Source organism: Mya arenaria, chromosome 1 (genome assembly GCF_026914265.1).
Source record: "Mya arenaria isolate MELC-2E11 chromosome 1, ASM2691426v1".
NCBI lineage: Eukaryota > Metazoa > Mollusca > Bivalvia > Myida > Myidae > Mya > Mya arenaria.
Window position 1 is genome coordinate 5,063,803 of NC_069122.1, and position 14,984 is coordinate 5,078,786.

Genomic DNA, 14,984 nt, shown 5'->3' on the forward strand with positions numbered 1-14,984 from the left:
TAGAAGTGGCACGTTGTTGCGCGTGACTCATCTTACATTGGGGGTGTAACGCGGGGTTTCCAGCAACGGTCACTTGACCGGAAACTCACGTCCGGTATGCAAAGGAACAATATTCCTACGTTAGATGCCCTAGCTTTGGGATTGTATAATAGTGAATGTACTTGTGTTTTTTTTATTTGTTTTAGGGCTAATGTTTAATGCAAATTATAAATATATACACAAAGTATGTATCAAAAGCTGTCGGATTTTTATTTCTACATTTATTCATATAATTTGATCTCAACATATCCAAATATAAATTTAACTCCGGAACATAGAGTAATGCAAATTTGTAAAACGTGATAATAAAATGTATCTATTGAAGATAAAAAAATATAGGAATAAGCTTCTCATTTTCCCCCATTGGAAGCAGCCTCTGATGTATATGGATGGTTTACAATAGTAAGAAAACTTTATATTTAACTACACTACAAGTAGATCGTGTAAAGTTATTTCAATTAAGCAGTTAAACCTAATGACTTTACTCTTTGGAATCTTAGTCATTTACGCAATAATTCACTTCACTGGCTATCAGTATGAACTTAGATAAACAAAATACATAACATGTTAAAATAAATAACTTAAATCTATTATTTAAACAGATACGAACTACTTCTATTGATGTACCGGCATACATCCGAGGTTGTATTCGATGGAAAATGTCCGAGGAGTTCCGAATGCTTTTTATTGGGCCATTGCCTATACCATTCTGTTATATTCTGTTTGTTTTTTTTTAAATATAACGTTTTGATGCTTGGTGACTCAATATGAAATCGGTATAATTTGCAGAGGTGTTGTCTGCTGTTACATGTACATAAAACGGAAATGAATGACAATATCAAGTTTTTATTCGAACTGGAATAGGATGAAAATGACCTAATATTTATCTTCACAACAAACCATTTCAATAGATCCTTACAACATATGAAGTCACCAGATATCCACAAGTCCAATATTTTTACATCGGATATGTGAAGGGTGTTTTAATACAAATTCGTGTTAACATAATGAAACAATAACAGAATGACAATGGTCATCGCCAATCACGTTTATTGACCAATCAGAACACACGCTTGGTGCTGCAAACAATGTGGAGAGCTTTGCAAGTTGGCCTTTATGTTACATAATCAGTGGTTTCACGGCGTAATAGACGTGTTGGATTATAGAAGATCTTCTAAATGCGACAGTCTCAAGTAGCGTCGTTTATTTCATTTAAAGCTTGACTCGGCTTTAAATATTACCTGTTTTGTCTGTTAATAATCCTAAAGAATGTTAAAGCTGCACACAGATTGAACGTTTTGACAACTTTTTTTATTTTTTGTCTTGGAACGACCAGTTTTTGCGAAAATGCATGGAAACCAGTTATATAAGACTGCTGACAAAAACTTAGATCGTAGATGCTTATTTGAAAGTTCAAAAATTGATGTTTTATGTATTTTTCTTAAACCGTTAGTAACGGTTTAAGCGATAAAACATTAATTTTCGAACGGAAATATGAAAATCTGCGATCTGATATTTTGTCAGCAATCTTTTATCTTTGGTTTGCAGATATTTACGCAAACATTTCGTCTTTCCAAGACAAAAAATAAAAACATTGTAAAAACGGTAAATTTTTGAGAGTGCAGCTTTAATGTCTTAAACTGTTGACAAATGTTTACCTACGCATTTGTTTTTCAACAGTCTAAGATTTTGTAAGGAACTAACTACTTAACAGAGTAAACTTTAATATTGCTTGGATAACCAACTCGGAATAATTTGCATCGTAGGTTTTAATTTTGTTTATCCCAATTCTGAGTGCTGACTATAAATTGATCAAGAAATATGAAATTATGTTGAATTCCATCATTAATAATTGCATCTTATTTATTTTTTTAAATCGGTGTGGTTTATAATCTACTTATTGGGTACTTCAGTGGTAACCCATTTTTTATATATCGACACATTTTATCAATAAGTAAATACTTAAATACATGGAGTTTTTTATTGAGTGTTGTATGTGTTTTATTGGTATTTTTTAAACATAATTTAAGTGTTGACTATATCAGCAATAACAATATCAACAACAGCAATTTACAACAACATCAATGCCAATTACAAAAAACAGCATCAACAATACCAACACTTACAAAACAAACAACTATTATACCAACACCAATACTTTAAACAACAAATTTAGCAACAACAATACCAACAACAACAATATTAGCCACAATGATACCAACACAGAAAACCAAAACAAACTACAACAATACCAACTACAACAGTATACGCCACAATGATACTTACACCGACAACCAGAACAAACAGCAACAATACAAACAACAATAATACCGCAAGAATCAATGTCAAGAACAGCAATATCAACAACAGCAATTGCAAACAACAATAGCATTATCAACATTGCCAACAACAACAGCATTGCCAACAACAACAACACTACAAACAACAACAACAATGCCATAACAACAATGAAAACAATACCACCAACAAGAACAATACCACCACCACCAACAACAACAAAAACAACAATACCACCACCACCAACAACAACAACAAAAACAGCAACCATACCAATAACAACAACATTACCAACAAAAACAATATCAACACTAACAATGCCATAAAAACATTACCAACAACAGTAATACCACCACCACCGCCACCACCACCGCAGCCACCACTAACAACAACAATACAATCAACAACACCATCAACAACAAGGACAACGATACCAGCAACAACAACAATACCAACAACATTTACAATGCCAACAAAACACTTCCAAAAAACAACAATACCAACAACAACAATGCCATATTAACAATACCAACAACAAAAATACCAACACATTTTTAAGGTTAACGAATAAAAATACATACACGTCAACACATGTCAAAGAAGCGCTTCTTCAACGTGTAACGGATATGGTGTTATATACTTCGTTATCTAACGTAACATGACCCACTGCTCTCGCTTGAAACTGACGTACAAAATGAGTTGGACCTTTACATTTTAAATAAAAAATCGGCAGTAGAAATATAAATATAAAACAATACTTTTACAGTAGTGCCAACATGTATTGTTGCAACTTGAAAGAGTGTTAGGTTTCTAGAATAGTTTAAATGAACTTAATTAACATTTATATGTAAGGTTTGAGGTAAACTGATCACCATCAAAACACTTTCTCTTTCTTATATAAGATGGACTTTGTCAAATCGACGATTGACTCGAAAGCTAGACGAAGCCAGTCGATGTGGACGTTACATCGACAAAACACGTGGGTTGCAACGTCAAGAGCCGCCACATTACCCCAACAGTTACGTGCAGGCTCCGTCATCGATATTTGTGACGCAAGCTATCAAGAAAAGCAAAAGAGTATCATTCGGAGATTAAGGAATCGAGATCATAAGGAACGGAAAGATAAGAGCTCGTCGACGCGTACTATGTGTACACCTTGTCTGCAAGGTGACATTGACGCGGTTGATAGCGAGGGACGTACACTCTTGTTCTACGCAGCCCGGTACGGTCAGGTAGACACGGTGCGACAGCTTGTGGAGGCGGGATGCGACATTGACCAGGTGGATGCCCTGGGCAACTCACCGCTGCACGAGGCAGTAGACAAGTGGCAGTTAGAGATCGCCAAGATATTCCTGAGAGATGGTAGGCATACTCTTATTACCAACTTTACCATAAATAGCATAATCATTATAATTAATCTTTACAAACTAATGGCCAACATAAATTTATAATCACTTTATGGTGGATTTGCTATATGATCTTAAGATGAAATCCTAAATGATTCTCAAGTTGTTGTTTTTGGAACAAAATAAGGAGGATGAAAATATTGACATTGAATGAACAAAGTTTGTAGGAAATAAATTTGAAAATAAAAATGGTCAAGCTGAGGTAGCTGATCCAGAACCAAATAAGAAAACAAAGTCCACATTGTTTGGACATTTGGACAATTATGACGACGCGAAATCACAATTTATGCAAACAATGAAAACCAAGAACACAGAGATGAGAACAGAGTCTTGCTGCTGACAATTTTAACGCTGGTTATCACAATCACCAATATTCGAGACATACGACATCGGGGTGCTACCAGCGACAGATTTGGACAACCACATTGCCAGCTTACACCTGTCGATCCGGGAAGGTCCTAATTTATGCCCGATTAGCAAACGAGCTATTATCGTGGAAAAGACAGGTGATTTTTTTGCCCGGGGGATGTGGGGGGGGGGGTGTTAAGAGCTCATTCTTTGCGCTGGGGCGACATTGAACTAAAGAAAACTGAAACGGACCGCGAATAACTTGATCACAATAAAAGCATCACCCAAACCAGAACAGGTCAGTTAAGAAACGACTTGCGGTTATTCCAGCCAGTTTGCTCATGATTCGGAATCGAATCATCCCGTTTTTACTAACAAGGATTTCTTCCAAACGCCGGCCAACAAAGATGTGCACCCTAGAAGCTCCCTTCTATCTTGGAATTAAACAACAACCGCAGAGTAAATTCAGAAACCTGGTACAAATACTACTCTTTAGATGAAAGAACCCTTCTTGGCTCAACGATACGTTTTTACACACCAAACACGACGTGATACATGTCACCAGAAAAGCGTCCTATCATGATATACCCTATGAATAATACAATACCTAGCAGTCAGTTTATATCTTCTTTCTATTTCTTTCAGCAAAATACATAGAGGATATTTGTTTATTTCAGTGTAAGATCGTATTTTATTTCACGAGTGTCATAGAAAAACATATTTTCACGAGTGGCGAAGCCACGAGTGAAAATGTAGTTTTTTTATGATCATGAGTGAAATTAAATACGATCTTACACTGAAATAAACAATTTTTCTGTTTCTTTTATGCTTATTTTCGGAGTTTTATTTGTTTTTTTTATTTATTTCTGAATTACCCCCTTTTTGAAAAGGGTGGGCTTTACGCCGCTACCCGTGGGGCGCCCCTCATGCATAATTATAGCTGTCAACTTTTCTACTTTCGGTTTGCTGAGAAATAGTTCTCTGCTATTCATTCTTATAGCTTAATATTCGCTCGTTTTTTATTGCAAAGCTTTATGAACAGTAAAAAATGAAGTATTATTTGTGCATAAATCTTCCAAAAAATAATGAAAACACTTTTTATTTTTATTTTAACCAAATTACTACGCCGCTATTTATAGAATGAAAATTTGGAAGGTCAAATGTGTTAGCAAAACAAATGGATACTCATTGGATTTTAACCATTCTTCTTAGTTTAAGACTGCATATACGCGTGTTTTATAGTAAGTTAATATTCAGTCATCTTACTGTCAGAGACCAGTCTGTTTCGCTTTAAAATGTTTGTTTTCCAGAAGAGTAAATGCCACGCTAGTTTGTTGACACATTTTGTGATGTGGGTGGGGTAAAAAATATCGGATCTATCTGTAAATTGTTGTGTGAATTCTCCAGGAAGCTCATTTTACGTACTACAACGGTTAACAGTTCAAAATACATTTGAACGATGCTATAAAATTTCATTTATGTTCGAACAGTTGTTTTTGTCTGTAATTTGTTTGGATTGAAAGCAAATGTTCGAACATTCAGCTTCAAAGATCAGTAAAATGTTTGATAAACGGGATAACCGGTAATAAACGGTAAGTTGTTAATTTCCAATTATATATTTATTTAAATTTATAAAATATTTCTTTATTTTTTTTTAACATTTTTTGACATAATTTACTGAAGTCCAGTGTTTTGTTTTGACCAAGGCAAGTACATGTAACAACAAAGCATTTTAAAAGTAGTTCTGAAAATTGATATTTTCACTCCTTATTTTGCAGTGAAAATATCAAATTGATATTTTCACTATTGTTATTTCACTATTAAAACCCCATATTTCATCATAAAGCATGAAAGAAAATGTTTTATTGATGGAGTCATATCGTATTATGCAGGCAAAGTTGACGTTAACGTGACGGGCTGTCACGGTGAGACGCCGTTCATGCGCGCGGTAACTAACGGTGACGCAGACGCTGTTAGGCTGCTCCACAGACACGGTAAGCGTTCGCAGGGGGTCCATCGATGATCAGGTTGTTCATTAAAAACATTTTATTTAAGGAATGAATTGCGGGATTGATTGTCCGTGGGACTCCAGGCATACTTTTACCAGCCCAACTGCGTTCATATCCCGGATAATGACATCATTTCCGCAAATCATTATTAAAGTTATATTTACACTAATAGTTTATTACTTGATTCAATAATTAAAAAAATAAATACCTAATTTCATTGAAGTAATTCTTTCTCACCCATTCTGGAAATAGAACGACTCCACCGTCACCGGAAACAGTATATCATATTACGTCAGAATACCGCGGGAAAAGATCATCTACTTGTTACGTCTTTTTAACGTCAAATTGAAGCACTAATGACAAAAATAAATTAAACACACCATGTTGCTTCGGCACAATACAATCAAAGCACTACGTCCTTGACCAAAGGATAGTTATTTTTTGCATGTTGGGTATTTTCACCCACCAATTAAGGTCCACCGTGCTAACAGTACTCCTTTCATTATTTCAAAGTAAAATATGTTCTACTATAAATACTCACCAAAACTTACGCAGTCGTATTTCTATCACCATCAAAAGTCAGAAGTCATCTTCTTATAGACCTTATAGAAAAGCTCAATTTCTAAAATGTTAAAATAGGCCAATCCAAATGCTTTTAAAAGTATATATGTGCAACACAGAAGAGTAACCTAATTTGCACTTGCATGAAGCGCAACCACGTGACTATGTAGAGTAAGAAAAGGCATGCAAGCGGGATCTTGCAGTTTACGCGAAGTGCATCCTGAATGTTGGGAACTTCTGTTTTTAATGTATTATACTCATGTTTCCAAATGGTCACATTTGATTTGCACATTACAGGAGCAGACATAAATATGTGTGACACGACCGGATGTTCGCCGATATGTCGGGCGCTACAACGTGGCCTTGAGAAAATTGCTGACTTCTTGTTAGATAACAAATGTGACGTCAACACCACCACGCCCAGAGAAATGACGTGTTTCTTTCACAAAACGTCTTCTAAAGACAAGTAAATATTACACAGTGTTTTGTTTTAGACTGCTAGCATTTCATAGAGCTGAATTTCTGCACAACATCGACGGAATACAGGATTGGATTTTTTCAGCAAATGTTATGTTGTTCAACTTATTACTCATACATCTATAATAATTTGAGTAACATTTAACTATATCCGAATAATTGATTGGCTGTAGTATATATCAGTAAGTAATTCCATTGTTAAGTATTTCAACATAAAATAATGCCATGGGTTATTTAACAGCATATTATTTAATAAAATTGTTGATTCTCGCATCAATTTTCAGAAGTTAGAATTTATCTAATCCATAATCCCTGAAGAACAAATACTATTTAAATATAAAATATATTGTAGGAATCATCGTGTATGGTATAAAAAGAATCAGTAAACGGATATCTTATATATTTTCAGATTACAATTTTAAACAGGACAGCGATTGGTTAGAAGCAGAAGGGTGTCCAATTACCATAAAAGACTCCAAACTGCTGCACAAAGTTCTAATCAAGGCGTGTCAGGACTGTCCAACAACACGCCGTCCCAGTCGGTGTTCAGGGAAACAGAAAATAATAAAAACATTTCGATGTATCTTCAAACGTGACTGAAAGTGATATTCGTGTCCCAATAAATAGGAAATATTTACATTTTTAACAATCACGCGCCATTAACGTTTGAATAAGAACTAGATCTAGTAGCAGCCACCATGCTTGCCAGACCCCTATATAATACGTGTCAGACCCCTATACCATACTTGTCAGACCCCTATATCATACTTGTCAGACCACTATATCATACTTGTCAGATCCCTATATCATACTTGTCAGACCAATAAACCATACTTGTCAGACCCCTATGTCATACTTGTCAGACCAATATACCATAATTGTCAGACACCTATACCATACTTGTCAGACCCCTATATCATACTTGTCAGACCCCTATATCATACTTGTCAGACCCCTATACCATACTTGTCAGACCCCTATACCATACTTGTCAGACCCCTATATCATACTTGTCAGACCCCTATATCATACTTGTCAGACCCCTATATCATACTTGTCAGACCCCTATACCATACTTGTCAGACCCCTATATCATACTTGTCAGATCCCTATATCATACATGTCAGACCCCTAAACCATACTTGTCAGACCCCTATACCATACTTGTCAGACCCCTATACCATACTTGTCAGACCCTTATACCATACTTTTCAGACACCTATACCATACTTGTCAGACCCCTATACCATACTTGTCAGACCCTAATACCATACTTGTCAGACCCCTATACCATACTTGTCAGACCCCTATACCATACTTGTCAGACCCTTATACCATACTTTTCAGACACCTATACCATACTTGTCAGACACCTATACCATACTTGTCAGACTCTTATACCATACTTGTCAGACTCTTATACCATACTTGTCAGACCCTTATATCATACTTGTCAGACCTCTGTACCATACTTGTCAGACTATATCACAAACATACTCATGTCATGTATCAATCTCAACCTACCCTCTTTTTTTCGCATTATCACATTATTCAAAATAACTAGTGTTTGCCTCCGTTACAAGCGTATTATCTTGTACATTTTGTTGATAAATATCATTGCTCTAAAGAAAATTATGTCAAGAGCAAAGAAGGTTTATGCGTATAACTGAAAAATAATAAATCGGACTAAAGTACTATTTTTGCTCTAGGATTATTCTAGGATTTGCTCATATCGTTATGTGGTAAACTTTCAATATGCTTGTTGTGTGGAGCCCGGTTTCGTATTCGGCATTCATATCAATTGCTCTCAATATGTGGGAGTGCAGCTTTAAGGCTTGAAATTGTTAAGCGCTAAATTCCATTGATCGGATATATACACCTCACTTCTTGGAATATCAAGCTGAAGAGTGAGACATAAAGCGCAAAGTATTTGCATGTAGTTATGTTGTGTTTAATACTGCAACACAGCAATATACATGTTATGATATTTGGTGATAAGCCCCCTGGAGCTAACGTTCAACTAAACATTCTGTACTAATATATACATATATATGCAAGATAACTTTACGGTAAAGAAATGGGCGTAACTCTCGAAATTGTGAGTATAAACTCTGTAACAAAGTTTCAGCATACTATAATAATCAGTGTATAAACGTTATTGCCAGTAAAACATAGATGAGTCCATGCGATACAGAAATAGATACATATATATATAAGTCATAATTTGAACATGTTTTATGTGTAAAGAACAATAATAAGTAACTGAAATAAATACACATTGTCTTAGCCTTGGTGGCTTGATTTTACGCCCCATAACAAATGAAATTGAGAAAAAAACGAAGTGCACTAAATTCACTATAATAATTATTATATTTGACATATATATATATATATGTCAAATATAATAATCACGCTGTTGTAGATATATAAAAAGTATCAAGGATATCCTGTTATAATGCAAACGAATCAAGGCAAAACAGTATACAAGACAACAAATCAGGTTACATTGTTCGACATAGTAAGTGAGTTGTTGTATAATTCATACCTATTTTTAATTAAAACCTACAATGTTCAGAATGTTTATGTAGGAATCAAATATTAATTAAACGCTACAAAGTATTAGATGGAACAAATGACACAGGCTATTTCTCGTCCATTAGGATAAGAGTCATCCAAACCGAATTCAGAGTTAGCCTCTACAAGAAAGATTCTGTTTTTTGCTTCATAATTTGTTGAACCTCCAGCATGTTCAGGGCGTAAATCGAGGCAAACAAATTCCGTCCCTTCGTTGTAATCAGGTTGAGCGTATACCAGATAGCCGGAATACTCCATGGTCCAACCATCGTAGCAGCCACTTCGTCCCGGAATCATCACTTGGGACCTGAGTGAACGACAAACCGAGCATGGTGCCTGTTGTCCGCGAATATTGCTTCCAAAAAAGTTTGAAATGTCAGATAAATGAGCGTACATGCCGTATTCTACCCCGGTTAACTTTAAATTGCCGTTTTCTTTGTCCGAATAATAGTTCCACGACGGATTGTAGGGCAGGCAAAGGTAGTTACCACCACGCCCAGCCTCTTGGTTTTGGGTTGTTGTTGGTGGGACGAAGTAAAGTCCAGCCATGTAACCTGATAATGGATTACATGCAATAAATTACATTTGTCAACAACAGGTTTGTATACACTTATGGAAATAGTAAACTAAAGCAAACATGCCTTTAAGTTAACGGTTATTAACAGAACTAATCAAAATGTAAGTATGAATAAACAATATGATGTACAATAACACTTATAGTTAAAAAAATACAAAACAAATAATAATAATAATAATAATAATAATAATAATAATAATAATAATAATAATAATAATAATACAAATAAGCAATTACACAACTATTTTGTTTCACCTGCATATAGTAATTCTGATCCATTTCCCGGGCAAGTTGTTCGCCCCCATCTGACGTATGTGAACCCTGTGCCACTTGAAGCTTGAGGAGAAACAGATATTTGACAAAATGCATTGTTGTACATGCTCTATATTTTTAAGATTAATATAGAAGGTGTGATATTGTTTCGAATGGTTTCTAGTACAATGAAAACAAACATCTGACGGAGTATTCCGATAAAGTATCTTCTTCAAAAATCAAAGAACAGGTTTAATCAAAATTGATTGCTAATTTATATACCTGTGCTAGAAAGAAGTTGTGCCATTTGTCTTTCAAGACTTTGAACTTTTGAGATAAGTTCTGATATTGTCTCGTTGTATTTGTAGTTGTTGATGATAAAATTTATCAAAGCTCCATAATTATCCTCATGATGATCATGCACTATATAATCTCCGTGTCCAAGTCCCATGCATAAAACCACGGATAAAAAGATGTATGTCAAAACCCTCATGGTGATAGCTTAGCTGACAATCATTTCGTCTAAGCGCGATCTCATTTTCAACTGTTTATATATGGAACGTATGACATAACTTCCACGTGACCTCCCCTGTTTAAAGGAGGCTATAAGAAAGGTTTAAATGTTTTCCATACGTGTATGCTGTAAGAAGAAAGTACTGATGTATTTAAACATTTAAAATCATAAGAGTCACAATGGCCTACTACGAATAAATGTGGTGTAAACACATTATATTGTGCAATTTGATGGAACAGAAACGATTAGCATTGGTATTAGTCAGCGCTTGGAGGCACTTGGCAGTGTGTTTTTTTTTCGTTAAAACTGCCAATGAAAATGTTCAATCAAACCAATACTAAATGTACATATTGCTTCCGAAAACTCCTTTTACGAAATTGAGTGGTAGTTCAAATTTCTCTTTCATCTTTTCTTGAAGTATTCTAGTCAATCACTTATTGTTAAACGGTTTTTCTTTTTGCACTTATGCATTTCCCCGCTCAAAATGTCTTCCTGTTTATGAATAACAAGTGACTACTGAGCTTGTTCCCTTAGTTGTTCACATACGTATTATCATGGCAAGCATATTTCAAGTAATGGCTTGATACCACGCTGTTTTAAGTGATACCGACTTAAACATGTTTTATCAACAGGATACGTATTCATCAGACGATAGCAATGCTTTTATCAATAATATAAAAAGTGGACCAGTTATCATTTCGAACAAATATGGGTTGTATTGAAACTATATATCAATCATACTTCTTTTACATAGGATGATTTTCGCATTTAAATATTTAACAGTTTCTAATATAAACTAGTACTCTTTAAAGGTTTTATTGAAACTATATAGTACTGCTACAACTTCAACGTTAACAGAATGTCGCTTTTAAATGTTTAACACGTGTTCATATTAAATAGTACTTCAATTTACAGATTCTATACCTAAAATAGTTTATGCTCGTGTTTACATAAAATCGCGCGGCTCAAGATCTCCATATGTCAGAAAGGAACGAAAAAGCTAGCAGGGAAATGGGACGTTATTGCTTTATGAGGTATTGCAAAGTAATGGAAATTATGTTTTTAAAATTTTATGTAAAGCATGTACATTTGCAAACTCATGCCTCCTTTGTTCTAACGAAATAAACACATTTGTCAAGGTTGCTTGTACTTCCACAAATATCATCTCATTAAAATCCATATAAGCATGCTAGTTTACCCTAAAACAGTACCTATTCACCTTTACTGTTTGCTGTTGGTCGATACATTTTGCCACTATTCGTTTGACAATCGCTTGATAAGCATTATTTACAAAATATAGGATACATATATATTGCAGGTACGTTATAAGCATTTGTTCTACCATGTCGTCATTTAACATTTGCATTGAAGTATTTATGACTTGTAACTTTAAATGACTTTATAATGCCGACGACAGAACATCCTTATGTATGTATTATGCCATAATTCGCTTGACAATGGCTTGATAAGTATGTTGACAATTTATATAGTATGTATATATAATGGAGTCTTCCCGTCTTCTATGAACCCTATAAGCGCATCCGGCAACATTTGATCGCCAAAAACGTACACTCTCGTTCATTTGCCGGCTTGTGGAGGAACAGATCTCCAAGACTATTGATCAAATATTCATAAACTTTCATCAATAAACTTTTCTAAATTAATTTATGCTCTAATTGAAAATGTTAATGTACTTTGTTTTTAAAATTGAACAAGGAATTAAAACATTGACCAAAGTACACTGGTCACCATTCACTAAATTACCATCTTAAAGGTAAGATATGTAAGCAAATGTGGATCAACCATGGATCAAAACATTGTTTTCAAGTTCAACAGTTTGTTTAATCACACATGGATATTCGATAACCCTTACTGTCAAAGATCAGTCTGATTCGCTAGTAGACGTTTTTTCCATAAATAGAGTAAAGACATCGTTTCGTTGTTGACATATTTTGAAGTGTGATACAAACAATACGACGTACATGTAAAAGAAAAAAAATGATTAAATACAAACCATTTAGCTTTAAAACCTGCAAATATGTGCCAATGGTCCACTGCCATGTTTGATAAAAAGAAGAAAGGCATGTCGAATATGTAGTTACTGCCGAATTGGTGTCAATTGCTATATGAAATCAGAATCAGACATGAACTATCTTCCCATGACGATGTGAGCAATCTTTGCCACAAAAAGAACACCTTGGCAGGAAGGTCCCTTGGAAGCACTTAACCCTTTAAAAGTAGCTTCGACATGAAACGTCTGGAGGGTGTCACTTAGCTGTACATATATTTGATTTATAAGTGTGAATTATATTGCTCAATTTTACAAAAAGAAAGGCGAGACAACAGGAAGAATATTTTGACAACTATTTTTTGGAGGTATACACTTGTATATAGGAAACTTTTATTACAAATCGCATCTCCGCCTTCAAAGGTATGCGTATGTTATGATTGTGTCTGCAGCGACGTGTATAAAGAGAATATAAGAATAAATAAGATTAGTTGAACATATTAATAGTTAAAGTATAAACATGTAACGAAATATGACAGTGATTCTTATTGTATAGGGATAATAGGACGTTCTTTATGCCGTTCTTAATGCATGAATATGTATTACGTTATTATATATATCGATTTTGCGCTCTGATTTCAGTAGTCATTTCTAATTTGTCATTTGGCGAGTCGTTTACGCAATAACATGAGATGTATTTCTTTTATTTGAACGTATAATGATAAAACCTTACGTAAACAATCATTTTATCCTTATCATTTGAAGGAGATGTGGCTTCGTTTTAGTTATTATGATAAAATTACTACAATAATCTTAAAATCAAAGTGAAAGCCGTGTATCGACAGTATAAACACATGGAGACAATATTATTTTATATATTTGTACCTGAATTTCTAAGCTTGTAATATTTTATCATCCCCAATCTTCGTAGCTTCTTTAGCAGAAATGCATATGATTACAAATTCTTGCGAGTCTAATTTTATTTAAGCATTCAGTATGTTTTGATTTACAATTTTCAGAACATCTCAATCTGTCGTTCGTAAACAAACAATTTCTGTTGCATTCATATTAAACAAAAGGGACACGCACAGAAGTAAGATCTCCATCTATGTTGACTGAGAGAGATACCATTGGGACACAAGTTAATGCAGCTGAACTTTAACTTCCTTCTTCTGGGTTCATCAAAAAGTTCAGTTTTAACTTATGTTTTTGTTATTTTGATATAAAATTGTGTTTTTATAACTAAGTTTAGTTAATTATAATTCTGCAGGATTTTATTCACAAGTGTTTTTATTCGGGGCATTTGTGTAGAGGTCTGTGCTTCGTCCTGAACGTGTGTGGTCAGTGGTATGTGTTAGATGTCTGCTTAAGAGCATTCATTTAAACATCAACAACAACAACAACATGTTTGATAAAAAATCTCCCAAACGCCGCCTGCTGGTGGTGCCTAACACAGTCAAAAACGCAAGTCAAACAATTTTCATAATAAACAAAATATAGTTATTAGTAACTATTTTGGTTGTTGACCCAATATTACCGATTTTCCTAAAGTTGATTGTCAATATCTCTACACAAATCATTGCTATGCTCGAGCTGATACTTGTTCAACTTTTGTAAAACAACTCATAACAACAACGTCATTTTGTCGGTCGTTTCACTCCGACGCATTATAATTAATTGAGACAGAATTCGTCCGGCTACTCCATAAGTGGACACATCAGCGCAAACAAAAAACAAAGGTTGATATTATTAAACCTTGCCGTTGACTCAAGGGCACCCGAACTCAAGTCAATGAAAGGTCTGTATAAACTCATTATATATATACCGTTTTGTCACAATATTGTAACCCGTAGTCAAGCTTATCAGTACCAACCATTTTTGACATTAACCCAAATTTCAATTCTATGAAAGTTCTCAATAA

General features: G+C 34.5%; 2 protein-coding genes across 2 annotated transcripts; one reads left to right on the top strand and one right to left on the bottom strand.

Moving 5' to 3' along the window:
* The first annotated feature begins 3,239 nt into the window (after nt 1-3,239).
* LOC128235603 (ankyrin repeat domain-containing protein 7-like) lies at nt 3,240-7,738 on the top strand. Its single transcript, XM_052950414.1, has 5 exons — nt 3,240-3,699; nt 5,984-6,085; nt 6,959-7,127; nt 7,312-7,320; nt 7,516-7,738. Exons 1-5 carry the CDS (start codon nt 3,240-3,242, stop codon nt 7,736-7,738), a joined length of 963 nt encoding a protein of 320 aa, XP_052806374.1.
* Nucleotides 7,739-9,732: 1,994 nt separating this feature from the next.
* LOC128227073 (short-chain collagen C4-like) lies at nt 9,733-11,043 on the bottom strand. The gene is made up of 3 exons (XM_052937311.1): nt 10,824-11,043; nt 10,545-10,625; nt 9,733-10,266 (listed from the first exon to the last, which is right to left on the bottom strand). The coding sequence occupies exons 1-3, from the start codon at nt 11,032-11,034 to the stop codon at nt 9,758-9,760; spliced, it is 801 nt and encodes a 266-aa protein (XP_052793271.1). The 5' UTR covers nt 11,035-11,043; the 3' UTR covers nt 9,733-9,757.
* Between the last annotated feature and the right edge of the window lie 3,941 nt (nt 11,044-14,984).